A 24,236-nucleotide genomic window follows, 5' to 3' on the forward strand; every position below is an offset into this window, starting at 1 on the left:
CAGAATATCCATCAATTCTACTCACGGATGATGATGCGGTGGATCTTTATAGTCACAGAGAAATGGAGGCACAATCCATTTATAATAATTTACACACAACAGATGATCAGGAAAACATGTGGTGTGCTGCTCTACTGCACAGGAATGGAGGTGCAGAGAAGCCGTTCACATTAGAGTCCAATGTGAGCTGTCACTGACGTTGGTCACTTGCCAGTGTGCTAAGTGTGTGTGGTGTGTCCTTCTCTACAGATGGTAAACTGAAGACATGGGTCTACGGTGTGGCAGCTGGAGCTTTTGTTCTACTCGTCTTTATAGTCTCCATGACCTTCCTAGCCTGGTAAGTTAACGTGTTTGATAGTTTGTGTATATCAGTCATCTGAATGTCACCTGTATTCTGTATGTAACCCCTCTCTATGTATGTATGTATGTATGTATGTATGTATGTATGTATGTATGTATGTATGTATGTATGTATGTATGTATGTATGTATGTATGTATGTATGTATGTATGTATGTATGTATGTATGTATGTATGTATGTATGTATGTATGTATGTATGTATGTATGTAATCATCTGTATGTACACTGAGTGTACAAAACATTAACCTCTACGAGATCTGTGACCCACCTCACGGGACGGTTGAGCTAACGTGCTCTAATGCGTTTAGCATGAGTTTGTAAGTAACAAGAACATTTCCCAGGGCATAGACATATCTGATATGGGCAGAACGCTTAAATTCGTGTTAATCTAACTGCACTGTCCCATTTACAGTAGCTATTACAGTGAAAGAATACCATGTTATTGTTTGTGCACTGTTATGAACTTGAAAATGTATCAATAAACCAATTAGGCACATTTGGGCTGACTCGATACAGCATTTTGAACAGAAATTCAATTGTTCATTTGATCAGTCTAAAACTTTGCACATGCCATCATCTAGTGGCCAACACCAACATTATGCCTAACCTGGAATAGTACATTGTGATGTTTCTCTTGCATTTCAAAGATGATTACAAAAAAAACATTCCTTTGTGTTGTCTTTTACCAGATCTAATGTGTTACATTCTCCCACATTCATTTCCACAAACTTCAGTGCTTCCTTTTAAATGGTATCAAGAATATGCATATCCTTGCTTCAGGTCCTGAGAAACAGGCAGGTAGATTTGGGTATGTCATTTTAGGCGAATATAAAATAAAATTTAAAAAAGGGTTTGATCCGTGGTTTTAAGGACATCTGCTCTTTCCATGTCATATACTGACAATGTGAATCCAGGTGAAAGCTACAGTATTATCCCTCACTTGTTAAATCCACTTCAATCAGTGTAGGTGAAGGGGAGGAGACAGGTTAAATAATGATTTTAAGCCTTGAGACCATTTAGACATGGATTGTGTAGGTGTGCCATTCAGAGGGTGAATGGGTAAGACAAAATATTTAAGTGCCTTTGAAAGGGTTATGGTAGTAGGTGCCAAGTGCACCAGTTTGTGTCAAGGACGGCAGCGCTGCTGTGTTTTTTTCACACCCAACAGTTTCCCGTGTGTTCCGATAATGCTCCCCCAACCAAAGGACATCCAGCCAATTTGACACAACTGTGGGAAGTATTGGAGTCAACATGGGCCAGCATCCCTCTGGAAGGCTTTTGACACCTTGTAGAGTGCATCGTCGGATGAAATGAGGCTGTCCTGAGTGCGAAAGTGTGGGGTGCAACCCAATATTAGGAAGGTGTCCTTAATGTTTTGTGCACTCAGTGTATATTACTTCACGATCACATCAGCTTCATTTTTACCCATTCATTTTCATTTCAAATCATGTCATTACTTGTACTCTCCATTTTGCTTTTCTCTTTCCATCTATCTCCCCATCTCACCCGTTCATCCCCCCACCTTATCCGTTCACCCCCTCCTCCTCCGTGCAACCCCGCTCCTCCTCCGTGCACCCCCCTCCTCCGTGCACCCCCTCCTCCGTGCACCCCCTCCTCCGTGCACCCCCTCCTCTGTTCACCCCCCTCCTCCGTGCACCCCCCTCCTCCGTGCACCCCGTCCTCTGTTCACCCCCTCCTCCTCCGTGCACCCCCTCCGTGCACCCCCCTCCGTGTACCCCCTCCTCCTCCGTGCACCCCCTCCTCCTCTGTGCACCCCCTTCCTCCTCCGTTCACCCCCTCCTCCGTTCACCCCCTCCTCCTCCGTGCACCCCCTCCTCTGTGCTCCTCCGTGCACCCCCCTCCCTTCCTCCTCCGTTCACCTCCCCTCCTCCGTGCACCCCCTCCTCCTCCTTGCACCCCCTCCTCCGTGCACCCCCCCCCCACCCTCCTCCTCCTTGCCTCCTCCGTGCACCCCCCACCTTCACCCTCCTCCTCCTTGCCGTGCACCCCCCACCCTCCTCCTCCTTGCACCCCCCTCCTCCGTGCACCCCCACCCCACCCCCAACTCCTCCTCCTTGCACCCCCAACTCCCCCTCCTCCTCCGTGCACCCCCCCCCCACCCTCCTCCTCCTTGCCCCCCCCTCCTCCGTGCACCCCCCCCCTCCTCCTCCGTCTGTGCACCCCCTCCTCCGTGCACCCCCAACCCCCCTCCTCCTCCATGCACCCCACCCCCCTCCTCCGTGCACCCCCAACTCCCCTCCTCATCCGTGCACCCCGCAACTCCCCTCCTCCTCCGTGCACCCCCCAACTCCCCTCTTCCTCCCCCTCCCTCCGTGCACCCCCCCTCCTCCATCAGTCAGAGTATTACCCGTCTCTGTAACTGGAACCCTGACCGGTGCACTGATACAGTGGTCTGGAGAGGACAGAACGATCATACCATGGCTTATACGTGTCCTGACTGCCAGAATGAGGCACACGAACTAGAACAACAACATCCATATCAACAACAACAACCGCATCAGAATCATTGTCAAGATCAACAAAAATTACAACAACAAAAACATAAATATCAACAACAACATCAACAAAATCAACAACAACCACCACCACCACCAGAACAAAATCAACACTGTCAGCAACAACCATATAATCAACAACATAAATATCAACAAGAAGCACAACAGCCTCAACAACAAAACCATCATAAACAACAAAATCACCACCAACAACCACAAGGCATAGAAACACTCATAACTTAGAGGTCCTGACGTAATGGCGGCCCTCGCTGCAGTGTTCACACAAACTCCCCTACCCTCTGTCTTTCTCTCCTTCCCACATCTGCTATCACATGTGCCTGTCCGACCAATCACATGGAGCTATTGATGGAGGTGAGCAGGAAGTCATCCCCTCAGGTCCCTCTGTTAGACCTCTGACTCCTCTGTGCTCCTGGAGTTTGTTGAGTAGTCTTTAGAGCACCTCCATACTTAAACATACTTCTGTACAGAATCCATTTTAGGAAGTCCCTTGGTTATTTGTTGAAGGACTTCATAATATGGATGCCGTATATTTCTGATTTCAGAGATGCAGAACATTGATCTCATAGTTACTCTATAAAACGACCAGCTTTCACTTTTAATAGCATACTGTCCTCTTGTGGCCAGATAGAAGAATCACTCATCACCATTATTCAATGATCCCCTCACCATTCCAGATAGAAGAATCACTCATCACCATTATTCAATGATCCCCCTCACCATTCCAGATAGAAGAATCACTCATCACCATTATTCAATGATCCCCTCACCATTCCAGATAGAAGAATCACTCATCACCATTATTCAATGATCCCCTCACCATTCCAGATAGAAGAATCACTCATCACCATTATTCAATGATCCCCTCACCATTCCAGATAGAAGAATCACTCATCACCATTATTCAGTGATCCCCTCACCATTCCAGATAGAAGAATCACTCATCACCATTATTCAATGATCCCCTCACCATTCCAGATAGAAGAATCACTCATCACCATTATTCAATGATCCCCCTCACCATTCCAGATAGAAGAATCACTCATCACCATTATTCAATGATCCCCTCACCATTCCAGATAGAAGAATCACTCATCACCATTATTCAGTGATCCCCTCACCATTCCAGATAGAAGAATCACTCATCACCATTATTCAATGATCCCCTCACCATTCCAGATAGAAGAATCACTCATCACCATTATTCAGTGATCCCCTCACCATTCCAGATAGAGGAATCACTCATCAACATTATTCAATGATCCCCTCACCATTCCAGATAGAAGAATCACTCATCAACATTATTCAATGATCCCCTCACCATTCCAGATAGAAGAATCACTCATCAACATTATTCAATGATCCCCTCACCATTCCAGATAGAAGAATCACTCATCACCATTATTCAGTGATCCCCTCACCATTCCAGATAGAGGAATCACTCATCAACATTATTCAATGATCCCCTCACCATTCCAGATAGAGGAATCACTCATCAACATTATTCAATGATCCCCTCACCATTCCAGATAGAAGAATCACTCATCAACATTATTCAATGATGCCCTCACCATTCCAGATAGAAGAATCACTCATCACCATTATTCAGTGATCCCCTCACCATTCCAGATAGAAGAATCACTCATCACCATTATTCAATGATCCCCCTCACCATTCCAGATAGAAGAATCACTCATCACCATTATTCAATGATCCCCCTCACCATTCCAGATAGAAGAATCACTCATCACCATTATTCAATGATCCCCTCACCATTCCAGATAGAAGAATCACTCATCGCCATTATTCAATGATCCCCTCACCATTCCAGATAGAAGAATCACTCATCCCCATTATTCAATGATCCCCCTCACCATTCCAGATAGAAGAATCACTCATCACCATTATTCAATGATCCCCCTCACCATTCCAGATAGAAGAATCACTCATCGCCATTATTCAATGATCCCCCTCACCATTCCAGATAGAAGAATCACTCATCACCATTATTCAATGATCCCCCTCACCATTCCAGATAGAAGAATCACTCATCACCATTATTCAATGATCCCCCTCACCATTCCAGATAGAAGAATCACTCATCACCATTATTCAATGATCCCCCTCACCATTCAAGCTTTTATTTGTACCATCCATTCCTCCCGATCCATTTATGATGGACACATTCCACAACATATCTTATTTACATTTGATATATATTCATCATTGTGTTTTTATTGTCTCTCATCCCTGTGTTTTGTATGCAATGTTGTGATGTGTGATATATTAGAGCCTGCCCAGACATGCCATAGTGTTGTCATCATTATGTACCTATAGCTAACTGTCTACACTGTCTCTGTGTGCCATAGCCTAGTTTCCATTAAGGTGAGTGGGAACTGTTTGAGTGGGAACTGTTCTGGGCTGGGGAAAAAAAGCTGCTTTCTGTACTGTGCTTGTCCCCCTCATCAGCTTCCTGTAGAGTTCAACCTCTCTCACATGTCTCAATATAAAAATGAATTACAGCAGCTGTTGAAATTTTCCATGAAGTGCTGCGTTATCGACTGCACCATCACTTCAATGCTAGGACAAGGGGCCCTGAAATGTGCTTCTGAAATGTTCCTTACTACTGCTGTAACCAACAGATGTGTTGTTTTTCCTTCAAGGACAGTGGTAGTGTAAGAACAGAATCATTGGCAATTTCAATATTGCCTTTTGCATGATGGTAGAACTGACCGTCTACTGAACGCATGGCCTTCAGCATAGTGATGCATGCAGCTCTTTACATGAGGCGACCAGTTTGAAAAGATAGCAGAGAGAGCTCTATGTATCAGGTGGGGGTAACTTAGCCATGATATGGATACGTCCTTCATTATTATGATGTCTAGGCCTACATATTAGGGCTAGGGGTGTCTAAATGTCCTCTTCAAAAATTGAAATATAAAACATGTAATAACAATGCTTTCTGCCATTTTTATTTCCTAGTAAAAAGCCAAAGAAACCCCAGAGAAGACAGATGTATAACAACCGGCTCAAGCCCCTGACCCTGGCCTATGACGGAGACGCTGACATGTGAACCTCCTAATCTACCTGTGGCAGAATCATTTTACACTGACGTCATGGAGACTGTCGTCGTGGGAACAGACAGATTGGTTGTCATGGAGACCCACCTTTGACGGTTCTTCTCAGGCTACCAGTGGGCGTGGCTTAAAATATCTGGAACTCTGGGAAGACTTACATTATGTCACTGATTTATCAATAACAACAAAAAAAATGAAAGTCAGACAGAAATCGAACCATGTTTGTTCATTAGTAGCCTAGAATTTTCCTCCCTCAATATTTTTGATTTATTTAATTTTTGTATAATTTGTTTCACAAGAGCCTTCACAAACTCTATCTTCTTCTTAAGGAAGTCTGCCTTTGCTTATTTGCCATTTAGTACTTTTTCTGTCAAATAAAAAGCCTTTTGAAACAAAGGTTGTTGGAGAGGGCCCTGAAAAAACACAATGATTTTTGCTGCAAAAGCATAAGTCCCTCCTTTGCTACAGGTGCTCTGTTGAAAATGAAATGAGAAACACGCAATGCTTTTTTAAACTTTTCCTGGAGAAAATTTCTGCCTCTCTATTTTTGTTCTGGACTGGATCCTTTTCCCTAAAAAATAAAACAAGAAGAAAGTGTCCTAATCTTGCAGAAATGCTGTCAACCTTTGTAGGAAATCTCTTTCTGCCTCTCATTTTCTCTTATGTTTTCAGGCGCAATATTGCACTATATTAGTGCAGCATGATATGTACTTATGTCTAGGAAGCTGCCTCTCTCAATACAAGATGATGTACAGTCTTGTGCTAGAAATGTCAAAAAGTAGACTTTTTTTCAAAAACAAAAACTCACCAACATTTGTTAAGAATATTTTGCTTATTTTGCTTCTTGTATGTGATATGATGATAGGACGAACGATGCCATGTAAATATTATTTATTTTGTGGGCACCACTTTACCTTTGTAGTAGTATCTGTTTTCAACTGCACTTAATTGAGCTTGCCTGGCGTAATGGAGCCATTGGAATAGTCCCAAAAGTGCAAACCCCGCCCATCTGACACTCCAGGCCAGGCTCAATTAAATGCTCAAAGTATTGGAAAGAAAACAAATACCGTTTGAACCCAGGTCTCAACATGTCTCATTTCTCTGCCTGCCTTTATGTTTGTCTCCTGTTGGTTTCTCTGACTGTTGAAGGATTATTATGGTTAATCATTGTTTTTCCATTTCATTTATTATCTTAATTCAACATCTTAAAGTGCACTGCAGGGAATCCGGATTCCGCATGGCAGAAAAATCATATTGCTCACACCATAAAGAAGCTAATTCAAAGAGCTGTTGAATGTTCATCGAGACACAGCAGCAATTCTATTTGATGACGCTATTGAAAGGGTGCATTTTCACAGTGCAAGAGCAATGTGATTCCTTTTTCCTACTGCGAGTTTGAATGAATATGGTCTTAGTTGTTACGACAGACAGAAGGGTGTGACTGGGTTTGTTCACAACGTCTTCTTTACCTTCTGTTACGTCAGAAGAGAGAGGGTCCACTTTATATCTCGGTCTAATATCTACTGATGTGTAACATTGTCAATCCTAACTAGAACAGCCTACTTGTATCCAAACTACTTCGGCGTATTGCTATATACATATCATATGTGATCTCTCAACGCTGTTCATATTCAGTGTGGCTGTTACATCGGTTGAGAGATGAGTGTGACTACAATGTCTACAATAATCACTCACACACACTTATGCTTTGATCGTTCTCCCTGCCTTGGTGCTATTCTATGATGGGTTATGTATTGCAAAAGCTAGATAGAATGTAGCCTAGGTAGCCACAATGATACTCCAAGGAATTCCAAGGAACAGGTGCATCAAGGTCCTAGATGTCGCTCAAGCTTCTCATGCTAATGCTGCAGTGACATATCTGAAGAGTCAGAGTCCTCTGTCTGAAAACAGGTTATATGCATAATATTGGCTATGGCGGACTGGCAGTTGGTAGTGCAGACTGTTTATTCAATGTTGTAGATGGACAAACCTCATGTAAAGTAAATGAATCTGTTACAACCGTTCTATCCCCCAGAAAACAAAGAGGGTATTGAATCGTGGTAGTAGAGACAGACGGACAGACACATCATTGATCATTTCGAGGAGTCTGTTGCCAGCTGGTCAAAGGGAATGTTCACTTTTTTAAATGAGTTGTAAATAAATGACTGCATAATTTTTTTTATTTAATCATTATTTATGTATTATATATAAATATGTTCATTTCTTTTTTTATTGCGCAGTGTTAAGTAAAAACCTCTAGAAGTGTGTGTGTGCGTGTGTGTGTGTGTGTGTGTGTGTGTGTGTGTGTGTGTGTGTGTGTGTGTGTGTGTGTGTGCATGTGTGTTTCTGCCTATGTGTGTGTAACGTTAATGATCTTTGCTAAAGCGATACTGATGATTACCTTGTTAAAACAAAGTTGCAGAGCTCTGTCCTTTTCCTACAGGTTGTTTATATGTATCTGACCAGTTGCTGATAATAAATAAGAAAAAAATTATAATTGTGTCATTAGCCTCTATGACAAGGCTCTCATCATGCAGTATGCACCCGTATTAAAAAGAGAATATGTTGTAATATCAGTGTGTACCACTAGATGGAGCTAGAACACTATTACTTAAGATTCTCTCCAGCTAGGTCTTTGAAAATATATGTCTCCCCTTTTCCAGCGCAGAAGAAAATATAGATATAGAAACACTCAGCTGAAGACGGCAGAATCTGTGAGAAACTCAGACCCAGGACACACGTAGGTCAGAAAGAGCTATCCACACGCACACACACAGACGTCAGAGGACAGAAGGGGCTTTAGTGAAGTCTGAGGAACTGGAGCTATTCTACTGTACATTTAAAATCACACTCTCTCTGGCCTGGGCGATAGTGTGAAGATGTTTCTTAATCTTTAAGAGTCTAAGCTGGGGCGGATTGTTTGAAAATGATCATGCCAAGGATCATTTTGCTTTTTGCTTTTGAAAAATATATATAAAAAATATTAGATAAAACATTGAATTTGGCCTTACTGCTATTAGCCCATAGAAATGCATTTCATAACAGATTCATACATGTAAAAACTGATTTTCTTAACTGGTACCAGGCTGGATTGAGGCGCAGCCCATGCAACAAAACTAAACATATCTCTAGTTTAAACAAACAGATTTTGACAGGGATTACTTAATCATATTTGTTCCTAGGTGGAACATAAAGCTTCCATGAGAGAGCACCACTGGTACCGATTTGATGCCTTTCTGGGAATGGTTTTCCTGGCCAGTCATGACAGGATTGTGCTTTACATTTACAGGTCATTCCTACGTTAATGGTCTTGTAGATATTGTTACCATGTTGTTTCTATGTAAATTCCACATAATTTAGTAAGTGTCCCTAACAGCAGCCTATTCCTTGTTTAGTGGACTATATTTGACCAGGCCCTGGTTTACAGTAAATGACATTCCTCCACTGAATCAGTTGATTGTCCTCTCCTCTGCTTGTTAAAGTCATCTTTCGGTCTTAATCAACCAGAGTCATCACACTGTCACAATTGTAATCATTGATCAGGGAGATTAACCACAGTTCGTCTGTGTGGCCTTGGTACTACCGGCCATTCAGCTCCTCTCATGATCATGTCTCCATCTGTGTGTGTGTGTGTGTGTGTGTGTGTGTGTGTGTGTGTGTGTGTGTGTGTGTGTGTGTGTGTGTGTGTGTGTGTGTGTGTGTGTGCTCCTTAATCAACTTAATCAATTCACTTCTGTTGTGATACCACTTCTTGTTTCGACCTCTGAGTTATGAAGATCCAGGAAAAGTTGATGAAGAGAGAGAGGAAATGTATCTATCTCTCTCTCTCTCTCTCACTCTGTCTCTCTCTCTCTGCTTCATAGAAGACAAATCAAAATCTTATTTTATTTGTCACATGCGCCAAATACAACCGTGAAATGCGTACTTACAAGTCCATAACCAACAATGTAGTTGAAGAAATAGAGTTAAGAAAATATGTACGAAATACACTTAATGTAAAAAATTAAATCAAAAGTAACACTATAAAATAACAATAGTAGACACTATATACCACATCAGTGATGTAAACAGTAGAGAGGCCACTGCCAGTAACACTATAAAATAACAATAGTAGACACTATATACCACATCAGTGATGTAAACAGTAGAGAGGCCACTGCCAGTAACACTATAAAATAACAATAGTAGACACTATATACCACATCAGTGATGTAACCAGTAGAGGCCACTGCCAGTAACACTATAAAATAACAATAGTAGACACTATATACCACATCAGTGATGTAAACAGTAGAGAGGCCACTGCCAGTAACACTATAAAATAACAATAGTAGACACTATATACCACATCAGTGATGTAACCAGTAGAGAGGCCACTGCCAGTAACACTATAAAATAACAATAGTAGACACTATATACCACATCAGTGATGTAAACAGTAGAGAGGCCACTGCCAGTAACACTATAAAATAACAATAGTAGACACTATATACCACATCAGTGATGTAACCAGTAGAGGCCACTGCCAGTAACACTATAAAATAACAATAGTAGACACTATATACCACATCAGTGATGTAACCAGTAGAGAGGCCACTGCCAGTAACACTATAAAATAACAATAGTAGACACTATATACCACATCAGTGATGTATGTAAACAGTATAAAATAACAATAGTAGACACTATATACCATCAGTGATGTAACCAGTAGAGGCCACTGCCAGTAACACTATAAAATAACAATAGTAGACACTATATACCACATCAGTGATGTAACCAGTAGAGGCCACTGCCAGTAACACTATAAAATAACAATAGTAGACACTATATACCACATCAGTGATGTAACCAGTAGAGAGGCCACTGCCAGTAACACTATAAAATAACAATAGTAGACACTATATACCACATCAGTGATGTAACCAGTAGAGGCCACTGCCAGTAACACTATAAAATAACAATAGTAGACACTATATACCACATCAGTGATGTAACCAGTAGAGGCCACTGCCAGTAACACTATAAAATAACAATAGTAGACACTATATACCACATCAGTGATGTAACCAGTAGAGAGGCCACTGCCAGTAACACTATAAAATAACAATAGTAGACACTATATACCACATCAGTGATGTAACCAGTAGAGGCCACTGCCAGTAACACTATAAAATAACAATAGTAGACACTATATACCACATCAGTGATGTAACCAGTAGAGAGGCCACTGCCAGTAACACTATAAAATAACAATAGTAGACACTATATACCACATCAGTGATGTAACCAGTAGAGAGGCCACTGCCAGTAACACTATAAAATAACAATAGTAGACACTATATACCACATCAGTGATGTAACCAGTAGAGGCCACTGCCAGTAACACTATAAAATAACAATAGTAGACACTATATACCACATCAGTGATGTAACCAGTAGAGGCCACTGCCAGTAACACTATAAAATAACAATAGTAGACACTATATAACACATCAGTGATGTAACCAGTAGAGGCCACTGCCAGTAACACTATAAAATAACAATAGTAGACACTATATACCACATCAGTGATGTAACCAGTAGAGGCCACTGCCAGTAACACTATAAAATAACAATAGTAGACACTATATACCACATCAGTGATGTAACCAGTAGAGGCCACTGCCAGTAACACTATAAAATAACAATAGTAGACACTATATACCACATCAGTGATGTAACCAGTAGAGAGGCCACTGCCAGTAACACTATAAAATAACAATAGTAGACACTATATACCACATCAGTGATGTAACCAGTAGAGGCCACTGCCAGTAACACTATAAAATAACAATAGTAGACACTATATACCACATCAGTGATGTAACCAGTAGAGGCCACTGCCAGTAACACTATAAAATAACAATAGTAGACACTATATACCACATCAGTGATGTAAACAGTAGAGAGGCCACTGCCAGTAACACTATAAAATAACAATAGTAGACACTATATACCACATCAGTGATGTAACCAGTAGAGGCCACTGCCAGTAACACTATAAAATAACAATAGTAGACACTATATACCACATCAGTGATGTAACCAGTAGAGGCCACTGCCAGTAACACTATAAAATAACAATAGTAGACACTATATACCACATCAGTGATGTAACCAGTAGAGAGGCCACTGCCAGTAACACTATAAAATAACAATAGTAGACACTATATACCACATCAGTGATGTAACCAGTAGAGGCCACTGCCAGTAACACTATAAAATAACAATAGTAGACACTATATACCACATCAGTGATGTAACCAGTAGAGAGGCCACTGCCAGTAACACTATAAAATAACAATAGTAGACACTATATACCACATCAGTGATGTAACCAGTAGAGGCCACTGCCAGTAACACTATAAAATAACAATAGTAGACACTATATACCACATCAGTGATGTAACCAGTAGAGAGCCACTGCCAGTAACACTATAAAATAACAATAGTAGACACTATATACCACATCAGTGATGTAACCAGTAGAGAGGCCACTGCCAGTAACACTATAAAATAACAATAGTAGACACTATATACCACATCAGTGATGTAACCAGTAGAGAGGCCACTGCCAGTAACACTATAAAATAACAATAGTAGACACTATATACCACATCAGTGATGTAACCAGTAGAGAGGCCACTGCCAGTAACACTATAAAATAACAATAGTAGACACTAGTAGACACTATATACCACATCAGTGATGTAACCAGTAGAGGCCACTGCCAGTAACACTATAAAATAACAATAGTAGACACTATATACCACATCAGTGATGTAACCAGTAGAGGCCACTGCCAGTAACACTATAAAATAACAATAGTAGACACTATATACCACATCAGTGATGTAACCAGTAGAGAGGCCACTGCCAGTAACACTATAAAATAACAATAGTAGACACTATATACCACATCAGTGATGTAACCAGTAGAGGCCACTGCCAGTAACACTATAAAATAACAATAGTAGACACTATATACCACATCAGTGATGTAACCAGTAGAGAGGCCACTGCCAGTAACACTATAAAATAACAATAGTAGACACTATATACCACATCAGTGATGTAACCAGTAGAGAGGCCACTGCCAGTAACACTATAAAATAACAATAGTAGACACTATATACCACATCAGTGATGTAACCAGTAGACACTATATACCACATCAGTGAGGCCACTGTAGAGAGGCCAGTAACACTATAAAATAACAATAGTAGACACTATATACCACATCAGTGATGTAACCAGTAGAGGCCACTGCCAGTAACACTATAAAATAACAATAGTAGACACTATATACCACATCAGTGATGTAACCAGTAGAGGCCACTGCCAGTAACACTATAAAATAACAATAGTAGACACTATATACCACATCAGTGATGTAACCAGTAGAGAGGCCACTGCCAGTAACACTATAAAATAACAATAGTAGACACTATATACCACATCAGTGATGTAACCAGTAGAGGCCACTGCCAGTAACACTATAAAATAACAATAGTAGACACTATATACCACATCAGTGATGTAACCAGTAGAGAGGCCACTGCCAGTAACACTATAAAATAACAATAGTAGACACTATATACACATCAGTGATGTAACCAGTAGAGAGGCCACTGCCAGTAACACTATAAAATAACAATAGTAGACACTATATACACATCAGTGATGTAAAATAACAGTAGAGTAACCAGTAGAGGCCACTGCCAGTAACACTATAAAATAACAATAGTAGACACTATATACCACATCAGTGATGTAACCAGTAGAGAGGCCACTGCCAGTAACACTATAAAATAACAATAGTAGACACTATATACCACATCAGTGATGTAACCAGTAGAGGCCACTGCCAGTAACACTATAAAATAACAATAGTAGACACTATATACCACATCAGTGATGTAACCAGTAGAGAGGCCACTGCCAGTAACACTATAAAATAACAATAGTAGACACTATATACCACATCAGTGATGTAACCAGTAGAGAGGCCACTGCCAGTAACACTATAAAATAACAATAGTAGACACTATATACCACATCAGTGATGTAACCAGTAGAGGCCACTGCCAGTAACACTATAAAATAACAATAGTAGACACTATACTAGTGATGTAACACATCAGTGAACAATAGTAGACACTATATACACATCAGTGATGTAACCAGTAGCCACTGCCAGTAACACTATAAAATAACAATAGTAGACACTATATACCACATCAGTGATGTAAACAGTAGAGAGGCCACTGCCAGTAACACTATAAAATAACAATAGTAGACACTATATACCACATCAGTGATGTAACCAGTAGAGGCCACTGCCAGTAACACTATAAAATAACAATAGTAGACACTATATACCACATCAGTGATGTAACCAGTAGAGGCCACTGCCAGTAACACTATAAAATAACAATAGTAGACACTATATACCACATCAGTGATGTAACCAGTAGAGAGGCCACTGCCAGTAACACTATAAAATAACAATAGTAGACACTATATACCACATCAGTGATGTAACCAGTAGAGAGGCCACTGCCAGTAACACTATAAAATAACAATAGTAGACACTATATAAAATAACCACATCAGTGATGTAACCAGTAGAGGCCACTGCCAGTAACACTATAAAATAACAATAGTAGACACTATATACCACATCAGTGATGTAACCAGTAGAGAGGCCACTGCCAGTAACACTATAAAATAACAATAGTAGACACTATATACCACATCAGTGATGTAAACAGTAGAGGCCACTGCCAGTAACACTATAAAATAACAATAGTAGACACTATATACCACATCAGTGATGTAACCAGTAGAGAGGCCACTGCCAGTAACACTATAAAATAACAATAGTAGACACTATATACCACATCAGTGATGTAACCAGTAGAGGCCACTGCCAGTAACACTATAAAATAACAATAGTAGACACTATATACCACATCAGTGATGTAAACAGTAGAGAGGCCACTGCCAGTAACACTATAAAATAACAATAGTAGACACTATATACCACATCAGTGATGTAACCAGTAGAGAGGCCACTGCCAGTAACACTATAAAATAACAATAGTAGACACTATATACCACATCAGTGATGTAACCAGTAGAGGCCACTCAGCCAGTAACCACTATAAAATAAAATAACAATAGTAGACACTATATACCACATCAGTGATGTAACCAGTAGAGAGGCCACTGCCAGTAACACTATAAAATAACAATAGTAGACACTATATACCACATCAGTGATGTAAACAGTAGAGAGCCACTGCCAGTAACACTATAAAATAACAATAGTAGACACTAGTAGACACTATATACCACATCAGTGATGTAACCAGTAGAGAGGCCACTGCCAGTAACACTATAAAATAACAATAGTAGACACTATATACCACATCAGTGATGTAACCAGTAGAGAGGCCACTGCCAGTAACACTATAAAATAACAATAGTAGACACTATATACCACATCAGTGATGTAACCAGTAGAGAGGCCACTGCCAGTAACACTATAAAATAACAATAGTAGACACTATATACCACATCAGTGATGTAACCAGTAGAGAGGCCACTGCCAGTAACACTATAAAATAACAATAGTAGACACTATATACCACATCAGTGATGTAACCAGTAGAGAGGCCACTGCCAGTAACACTATAAAATAACAATAGTAGACACTATATACCACATCAGTGATGTAACCAGTAGAGGCCACTGCCAGTAACACTATAAAATAACAATAGTAGACACTATATACCACATCAGTGATGTAACCAGTAGAGAGGCCACTGCCAGTAACACTATAAAATAACAATAGTAGACACTATATACCACATCAGTGATGTAACCAGTAACAATAGTAGAGAGGCCACTGCCAGTAACACTATAAAATAACAATAGTAGACACTATATACCACATCAGTGATGTAACCAGTAGAGAGGCCACTGCCAGTAACACTATAAAATAACAATAGTAGACACTATATACCACATCAGTGATGTAACCAGTAGAGAGGCCACTGCCAGTAACACTATAAAATAACAATAGTAGACACTATATACCACATCAGTGATGTAACCAGTAGAGGCCACTGCCAGTAACACTATAAAATAACAATAGTAGACACTATATACCACATCAGTGATGTAACCAGTAGAGAGGCCACTGCCAGTAACACTATAAAATAACAATAGTAGACACTATATAACACATCAGTGATGTAACCAGTAGAGAGGCCACTGCCAGTAACACTATAAAATAACAATAGTAGACACTATATACCACATCAGTGATGTAACCAGTAGAGAGGCCACTGCCAGTAACACTATAAAATAACAATAGTAGACACTATATAACACATCAGTGATGTAACCAGTAGAGGCCACTGCCAGTAACACTATAAAATAACAATAGTAGACACTATATACCACATCAGTGATGTAACCAGTAGAGGGCCACTGCCAGTAACACTATAAAATAACAATAGTAGACACTATATAACACATCAGTGATGTAACCAGTAGAGGCCACTGCCAGTAACACTATAAAATAACAATAACAATAGTAGACACTATATATAAAATAACACATCAGTGATGTAACCAGTAGAGGCCACTGCCAGTAACACTATAAAATAACAATAGTAGACACTATATACCACATCAGTGATGTAACCAGTAGAGAGGCCACTGCCAGTAACACTATAAAATAACAATAGTAGACACTATATACCACATCAGTGATGTAACCAGTAGAGAGGCCACTGCCAGTAACACTATAAAATAACAATAGTAGACACTATATACCACATCAGTGATGTAACCAGTAGAGAGGCCACTGCCAGTAACACTATAAAATAACAATAGTAGACACTATATACCACATCAGTGATGTAACCAGTAGAGGCCACTGCCAGTAACCATAAAATAACAATAGTAGACACTATATACCACATCAGTGATGTAACCAGTAGAGAGGCCACTAGTAAAATAAAATAACAATAGTAGACACTATATACCACATCAGTGATGTAAACAGTAGAGAGGCCACTGCCAGTAACACTATAAAATAACAATAGTAGACACTATATACCACATCAGTGATGTAACCAGTAGAGAGGCCACTGCCAGTAACACTATAAAATAACAATAGTAGACACTATATACCACATCAGTGATGTAACCAGTAGAGGGCCACTGCCAGTAACACTATAAAATAACAATAGTAGACACTATATACCACATCAGTGATGTAACCAGTAGAGAGGCCACTGCCAGTAACACTATAAAATAACAATAGTAGACACTATATACCACATCAGTGATGTAACCAGTAGAGAGGCCACTGCCAGTAACACTATAAAATAACAATAGTAGACACTATATACCACATCAGTGATGTAACCAGTAGAGGGCCACTGCCAGTAACACTATAAAATAACAATAGTAGACACTATATACCACATCAGTGATGTAACCAGTAGAGAGGCCACTGCCAGTAACACTATAAAATAACAATAGTAGACACTATATACCACATCAGTGATGTAACCACCACTCCAGTGACACTGTAGACACTATATACCACATCAGTGATGTAACCAGGCCACTGCCAGTAACACTATAAAATAACAATAGTAGACACTATATACCACATCAGTGATGTAACCAGTAGAGAGGCCACTGCCAGTAACACTATAAAATAACAATAGTAGACACTATATACCACATCAGTGATGTAACCAGTAGAGGCCACTGCCAGTAACACTATAAAATAACAATAGTAGACACTATATACCACATCAGTGATGTAACCAGTAGAGAGGCCACTGCCAGTAACACTATAAAATAACAATAGTAGACACTATATACCACATCAGTGATGTAACCAGTAGAGGCCACTGCCAGTAACACTATAAAATAACAATAGTAGACACTATATACCACATCAGTGATGTAACCAGTAGAGAGGCCACTGCCAGTAACACTATAAAATAACAATAGTAGACACTATATACCACATCAGTGATGTAACCAGTAGAGAGGCCACTGCCAGTAACACTATAAAATAACAATAGTAGACACTATATACCACATCAGTGATGTAAACAGTAGAGGGCCACTGCCAGTAACACTATAAAATAACAATAGTAGACACTATATACCACATCAGTGATGTAACCAGTAGAGAGGCCACTGCCAGTAACACTATAAAATAACAATAGTAGACACTATATACCACATCAGTGATGTAACACAGTAGAGAGGCCACTGCCAGTAACACTATAAAATAACAATAGTAGACACTATATACCACATCAGTGATGTAACCAGTAGAGGGCCACTGCCAGTAACACTATAAAATAACAATAGTAGACACTATATACCACATCAGTGATGTAACCAGTAGAGAGGCCACTGCCAGTAACACTATAAAATAACAATAGTAGACACTATATACCACATCAGTGATGTAACCAGTAGAGAGGCCACTGCCAGTAACACTATAAAATAACAATAGTAGACACTATATACCACATCAGTGATGTAACCAGTAGAGAGCCACTGCCAGTAACACTATAAAATAACAATAGTAGACACTATATACCACATCAGTGATGTAACCAGTAGAGAGGCCACTGCCAGTAACACTATAAAATAACAATAGTAGACACTATATACCACATCAGTGATGTAACCAGTAGAGAGGCCACTGCCAGTAACACTATAAAATAACAATAGTAGACACTATATACCACATCAGTGATGTAACCAGTAGAGAGGCCACTGCCAGTAACACTATAAAATAACAATAGTAGACACTATATACCACATCAGTGATGTAACCAGTAGAGAGGCCACTGCCAGTAACACTATAAAATAACAATAGTAGACACTATATACCACATCAGTGATGTAAACAGTAGAGAACACTATAAAATAACAATAGTAGCCACTGCCAGTAACACTATAAAATAACAATAGTAGACACTATATACCACATCAGTGATGTAACCAGTAGAGGCCACTGCCAGTAACACTATAAAATAACAATAGTAGACACTATATACCACATCAGTGATGTAACCAGTAGAGAGGCCACTGCCAGTAACACTATAAAATAACAATAGTAGACACTATATACCACATCAGTGATGTAACCAGTAGAGGGCCACTGCCAGTAACACTATAAAATAACAATAGTAGACACTATATACCACATCAGTGATGTAACCAGTAGAGGCCACTGCCAGTAACACTATAAAATAACAATAGTAGACACTATATACCACATCAGTGATGTAACCAGTAGAGGGCCACTGCCAGTAACACTATAAAATAACAATAGTAGACACTATATACCACATCAGTGATGTAACCAGTAGAGAGGCCACTGCCAGTAACACTATAAAATAACAATAGTAGACACTATATACCACATCAGTGATGTAACCAGTAGAGAGGCCACTGCCAGTAACACTATAAAATAACAATAGTAGACACTATATACCATGTAACAGTAGAGGCACTGATGTAACACTAGTGATGTAACCAGTAGGCCACTGCCAGTAACACTATAAAATAACAATAGTAGACACTATATACCACATCAGTGATGTAACCAGTAGAGGCCACTGCCAGTAACACTATAAAATAACAATAGTAGACACTATATACCACATCAGTGATGTAACCAGTAGAGAGGCCACTGCCAGTAACACTATAAAATAACAATAGTAGACACTATATACCACATCAGTGATGTAACCAGTAGAGAGGCCACTGCCAGTAACACTATAAAATAACAATAGTAGACACTATATACCACATCAGTGATGTAACCAGTAGAGAGGCCACTGCCAGTAACACTATAAAATAACAATAGTAGACACTATATACCACATCAGTGATGTAACCAGTAGAGGCCACTGCCAGTAACACTATAAAATAACAATAGTAGACACTATATACCACATCAGTGATGTAACCAGTAGAGAGGCCACTGCCAGTAACACTATAAAATAACAATAGTAGACACTATATACCACATCAGTGATGTAACCAGTAGAGAGGCCACTGCCAGTAACACTATAAAATAACAATAGTAGACACTATATACCACATCAGTGATGTAACCAGTAGAGGCCACTGCCAGTAACACTATAAAATAACAATAGTAGACACTATATACCACATCAGTGATGTAACCAGTAGAGAGGCCACTGCCAGTAACACTATAAAATAACAATAGTAGACACTATATACCACATCAGTGATGTAACCAGTAGAGGCCACTGCCAGTAACACTATAAAATAACAATAGTAGACACTATATACCACATCAGTGATGTAACCAGTAGAGAGGCCACTGCCAGTAACACTATAAAATAACAATAGTAGACACTATATACCACATCAGTGATGTAACCAGTAGAGGCCACTGCCAGTAACACTATAAAATAACAATAGTAGACACTATATACCACATCAGTGATGTAACCAGTAGAGAGGCCACTGCCAGTAACACTATAAAATAACAATAGTAGACACTATATACCACATCAGTGATGTAACCAGTAGAGAGGCCACTGCCAGTAACACTATAAAATAACAATAGTAGACACTATATACCACATCAGTGATGTAACCAGTAGAGAGGCCACTGCCAGTAACACTATAAAATAACAATAGTAGACACTATATACCACATCAGTGATGTAACCAGTAGAGGCCACTGCCAGTAACACTATAAAATAACAATAGTAGACACTATATACCACATCAGTGATGTAAACCAGTAGAGGCCACTGCCAGTAACACTATAAAATAACAATAGTAGACACTATATACCACATCAGTGATGTAACCAGTAGAGAGGCCACTGCCAGTAACACTATAAAATAACAATAGTAGACACTATATACCACATCAGTGATGTAACCAGTAGAGGCCACTGCCAGTAACACTATAAAATAACAATAGTAGACACTATATACCACATCAGTGATGTAACCAGTAGAGGGCCACTGCCAGTAACACTATAAAATAACAATAGTAGACACTATATACCACATCAGTGATGTAACCAGTAGAGGCCACTGCCAGTAACACTATAAAATAACAATAGTAGACACTATATACCACATCAGTGATGTAACCAGTAGAGAGGCCACTGCCAGTAACACTATAAAATAACAATAGTAGACACTATATACCACATCAGTGATGTAACCAGTAGAGGCCACTGCCAGTAACACTATAAAATAACAATAGTAGACACTATATAAAATAACAATAGTAGACACATATACACATCAGTGATGTAACCAGTAGAGAGGCCACTGCCAGTAACACTATAAAATAACAATAGTAGACACTATATACCACATCAGTGATGTAACCAGTAGAGAGGCCACTGCCAGTAACACTATAAAATAACAATAGTAGACACTATATACCACATCAGTGATGTAACATCAGTGATGTAACCAGTAGAGAGGCCACTGCCAGTAACACTATAAAATAACAATAGTAGACACTATATACCACATCAGTGATGTAACCAGTAGAGGCCACTGCCAGTAACACTATAAAATAACAATAGTAGACACTATATAACCACATCAGTGATGTAAGACACAGTAGAGAGGCCACTGCCAGTAACACTATAAAATAACAATAGTAGACACTATATACCACATCAGTGATGTAACCAGTAGAGAGGCCACTGCCAGTAACACTATAAAATAACAATAGTAGACACTATATACAATAGTAGACACATCAGTGATGTAACCAGTAGAGAGGCCACTGCCAGTAACACTATAAAATAACAATAGTAGACACTATATACCACATCAGTGATGTAACCAGTAGAGAGGCCACTGCCAGTAACACTATAAAATAACAATAGTAGACACTATATACCACATCAGTGATGTAACCAGTAGAGGCCACTGCCAGTAACACTATAAAATAACAATAGTAGACACTATATACCACATCAGTGATGTAACCAGTAGAGAGGCCACTGCCAGTAACACTATAAAATAACAATAGTAGACACTATATACCACATCAGTGATGTAACCAGTAGAGAGGCCACTGCCAGTAACACTATAAAATAACAATAGTAGACACTATATACCACATCAGTGATGTAACCAGTAGAGGGCCACTGCCAGTAACACTATAAAATAACAATAGTAGACACTATATACCACATCAGTGATGTAACCAGTAGAGTAGGCCACTGCCAGTAACACTATAAAATAACAATAGTAGACACTATATACCACATCAGTGATGTAACCAGTAGAGAGGCCACTGCCAGTAACACTATAAAATAACAATAGTAGACACTATATACCACATCAGTGATGTAACCAGTAGAGAGGCCACTGCCAGTAACACTATAAAATAACAATAGTAGACACTATATACCACATCAGTGATGTAACCAGTAGAGAGGCCACTGCCAGTAACACTATAAAATAACAATAGTAGACACTATATACCACATCAGTGATGTAACCAGTAGAGGCCACTGCCAGTAACACTATAAAATAACAATAGTAGACACTATATACCACATCAGTGATGTAACCAGTAGAGAGGCCACTGCCAGTAACACTATAAAATAACAATAGTAGACACTATATACCACATCAGTGATGTAACCAGTAGAGAGGCCACTGCCAGTAACACTATAAAATAACAATAGTAGACACTATATACCACATCAGTGATGTAACCAGTAGAGAGGCCACTGCCAGTAACACTATAAAATAACAATAGTAGACACTATATACCACATCAGTGATGTAACCAGTAGAGAGGCCACTGCCAGTAACACTATAAAATAACAATAGTAGACACTATATACCACATCAGTGATGTAACCAGTAGAGAGGCCACTGCCAGTAACACTATAAAATAACAATAGTAGACACTATATACCACATCAGTGATGTAACCAGTAGAGAGGCCACTGCCAGTAACACTATAAAATAACAATAGTAGACACTATATACCACATCAGTGATGTAACCAGTAGAGAGGCCACTGCCAGTAACACTATAAAATAACAATAGTAGACACTATATACCACATCAGTGATGTAACCAGTAGAGGCCACTGCCAGTAACACTATAAAATAACAATAGTAGACACTATATACCACATCAGTGATGTAACAGTAGAGGCCACTGCCAGTAACACTATAAAATAACAATAGTAGACACTATATACCAGTGATGTAACCAGTAGAGAGGCCACTGCCAGTAACACTATAAAATAACAATAGTAGACACTATATACCACATCAGTGATGTAAACAGTAGAGAGGCCACTGCCAGTAACACTATAAAATAACAATAGTAGACACTATATACCACATCAGTGATGTAACCAGTAGAGAGGCCACTGCCAGTAACACTATAAAATAACAATAGTAGACACTATATACCACATCAGTGATGTAACCAGTAGAGGCCACTGCCAGTAACACTATAAAATAACAATAGTAGACACTATATACCACATCAGTGATGTAACCAGTAGAGGCCACTGCCAGTAACACTATAAAATAACAATAGTAGACACTATATACCACATCAGTGATGTAACCAGTAGAGAGGCCACTGCCAGTAACACTATAAAATAACAATAGTAGACACTATATACCACATCAGTGATGTAACCAGTAGAGAGGCCACTGCCAGTAACACTATAAAATAACAATAGTAGACACTATATACCACATCAGTGATGTAACCAGTAGAGGCCACTGCCAGTAACACTATAAAATAACAATAGTAGACACTATATACCACATCAGTGATGTAACCAGTAGAGAGGCCACTGCCAGTAACACTATAAAATAACAATAGTAGACACTATATACCACATCAGTGATGTAACCAGTAGAGAGGCCACTGCCAGTAACACTATAAAATAACAATAGTAGACACTATATACCACATCAGTGATGTAACCAGTAGAGAGGCCACTGCCAGTAACACTATAACAAAAAATAACAATAGTAGACACTATATACCACATCAGTGATGTAACCAGTAGAGAGGCCACTGCCAGTAACACTATAAAATAACAATAGTAGACACTATATACCACATCAGTGATGTAACCAGTAGAGAGGCCACTGCCAGTAACACTATA

The 24,236-nt window shown here is 39.5% G+C and overlaps 1 protein-coding gene across 1 annotated transcript in view; it reads left to right on the forward strand.

Annotated features, from left to right (window-relative positions):
- The window catches only part of LOC118373476 (thrombospondin type-1 domain-containing protein 7A-like), a 213,866-nt gene extending 205,414 nt beyond the window's left edge, over positions 1–8,452 (forward strand). Inside the window, exons 27-28 of the mRNA XM_052470109.1 lie at positions 250–337; positions 5,878–8,452. Of these exons, the coding sequence (XP_052326069.1) occupies positions 250–337; positions 5,878–5,968 (179 nt within the window). The 3' untranslated portion in view covers positions 5,969–8,452. The remainder of the gene's footprint in view (positions 1–249; positions 338–5,877) is intronic.
- Positions 8,453–24,236: the final 15,784 nt, after the last annotated feature.

The sequence above is a fragment of the Oncorhynchus keta genome, chromosome 19 (assembly GCF_023373465.1).
Source record: "Oncorhynchus keta strain PuntledgeMale-10-30-2019 chromosome 19, Oket_V2, whole genome shotgun sequence".
Classification (NCBI taxonomy): domain Eukaryota; kingdom Metazoa; phylum Chordata; class Actinopteri; order Salmoniformes; family Salmonidae; genus Oncorhynchus; species Oncorhynchus keta.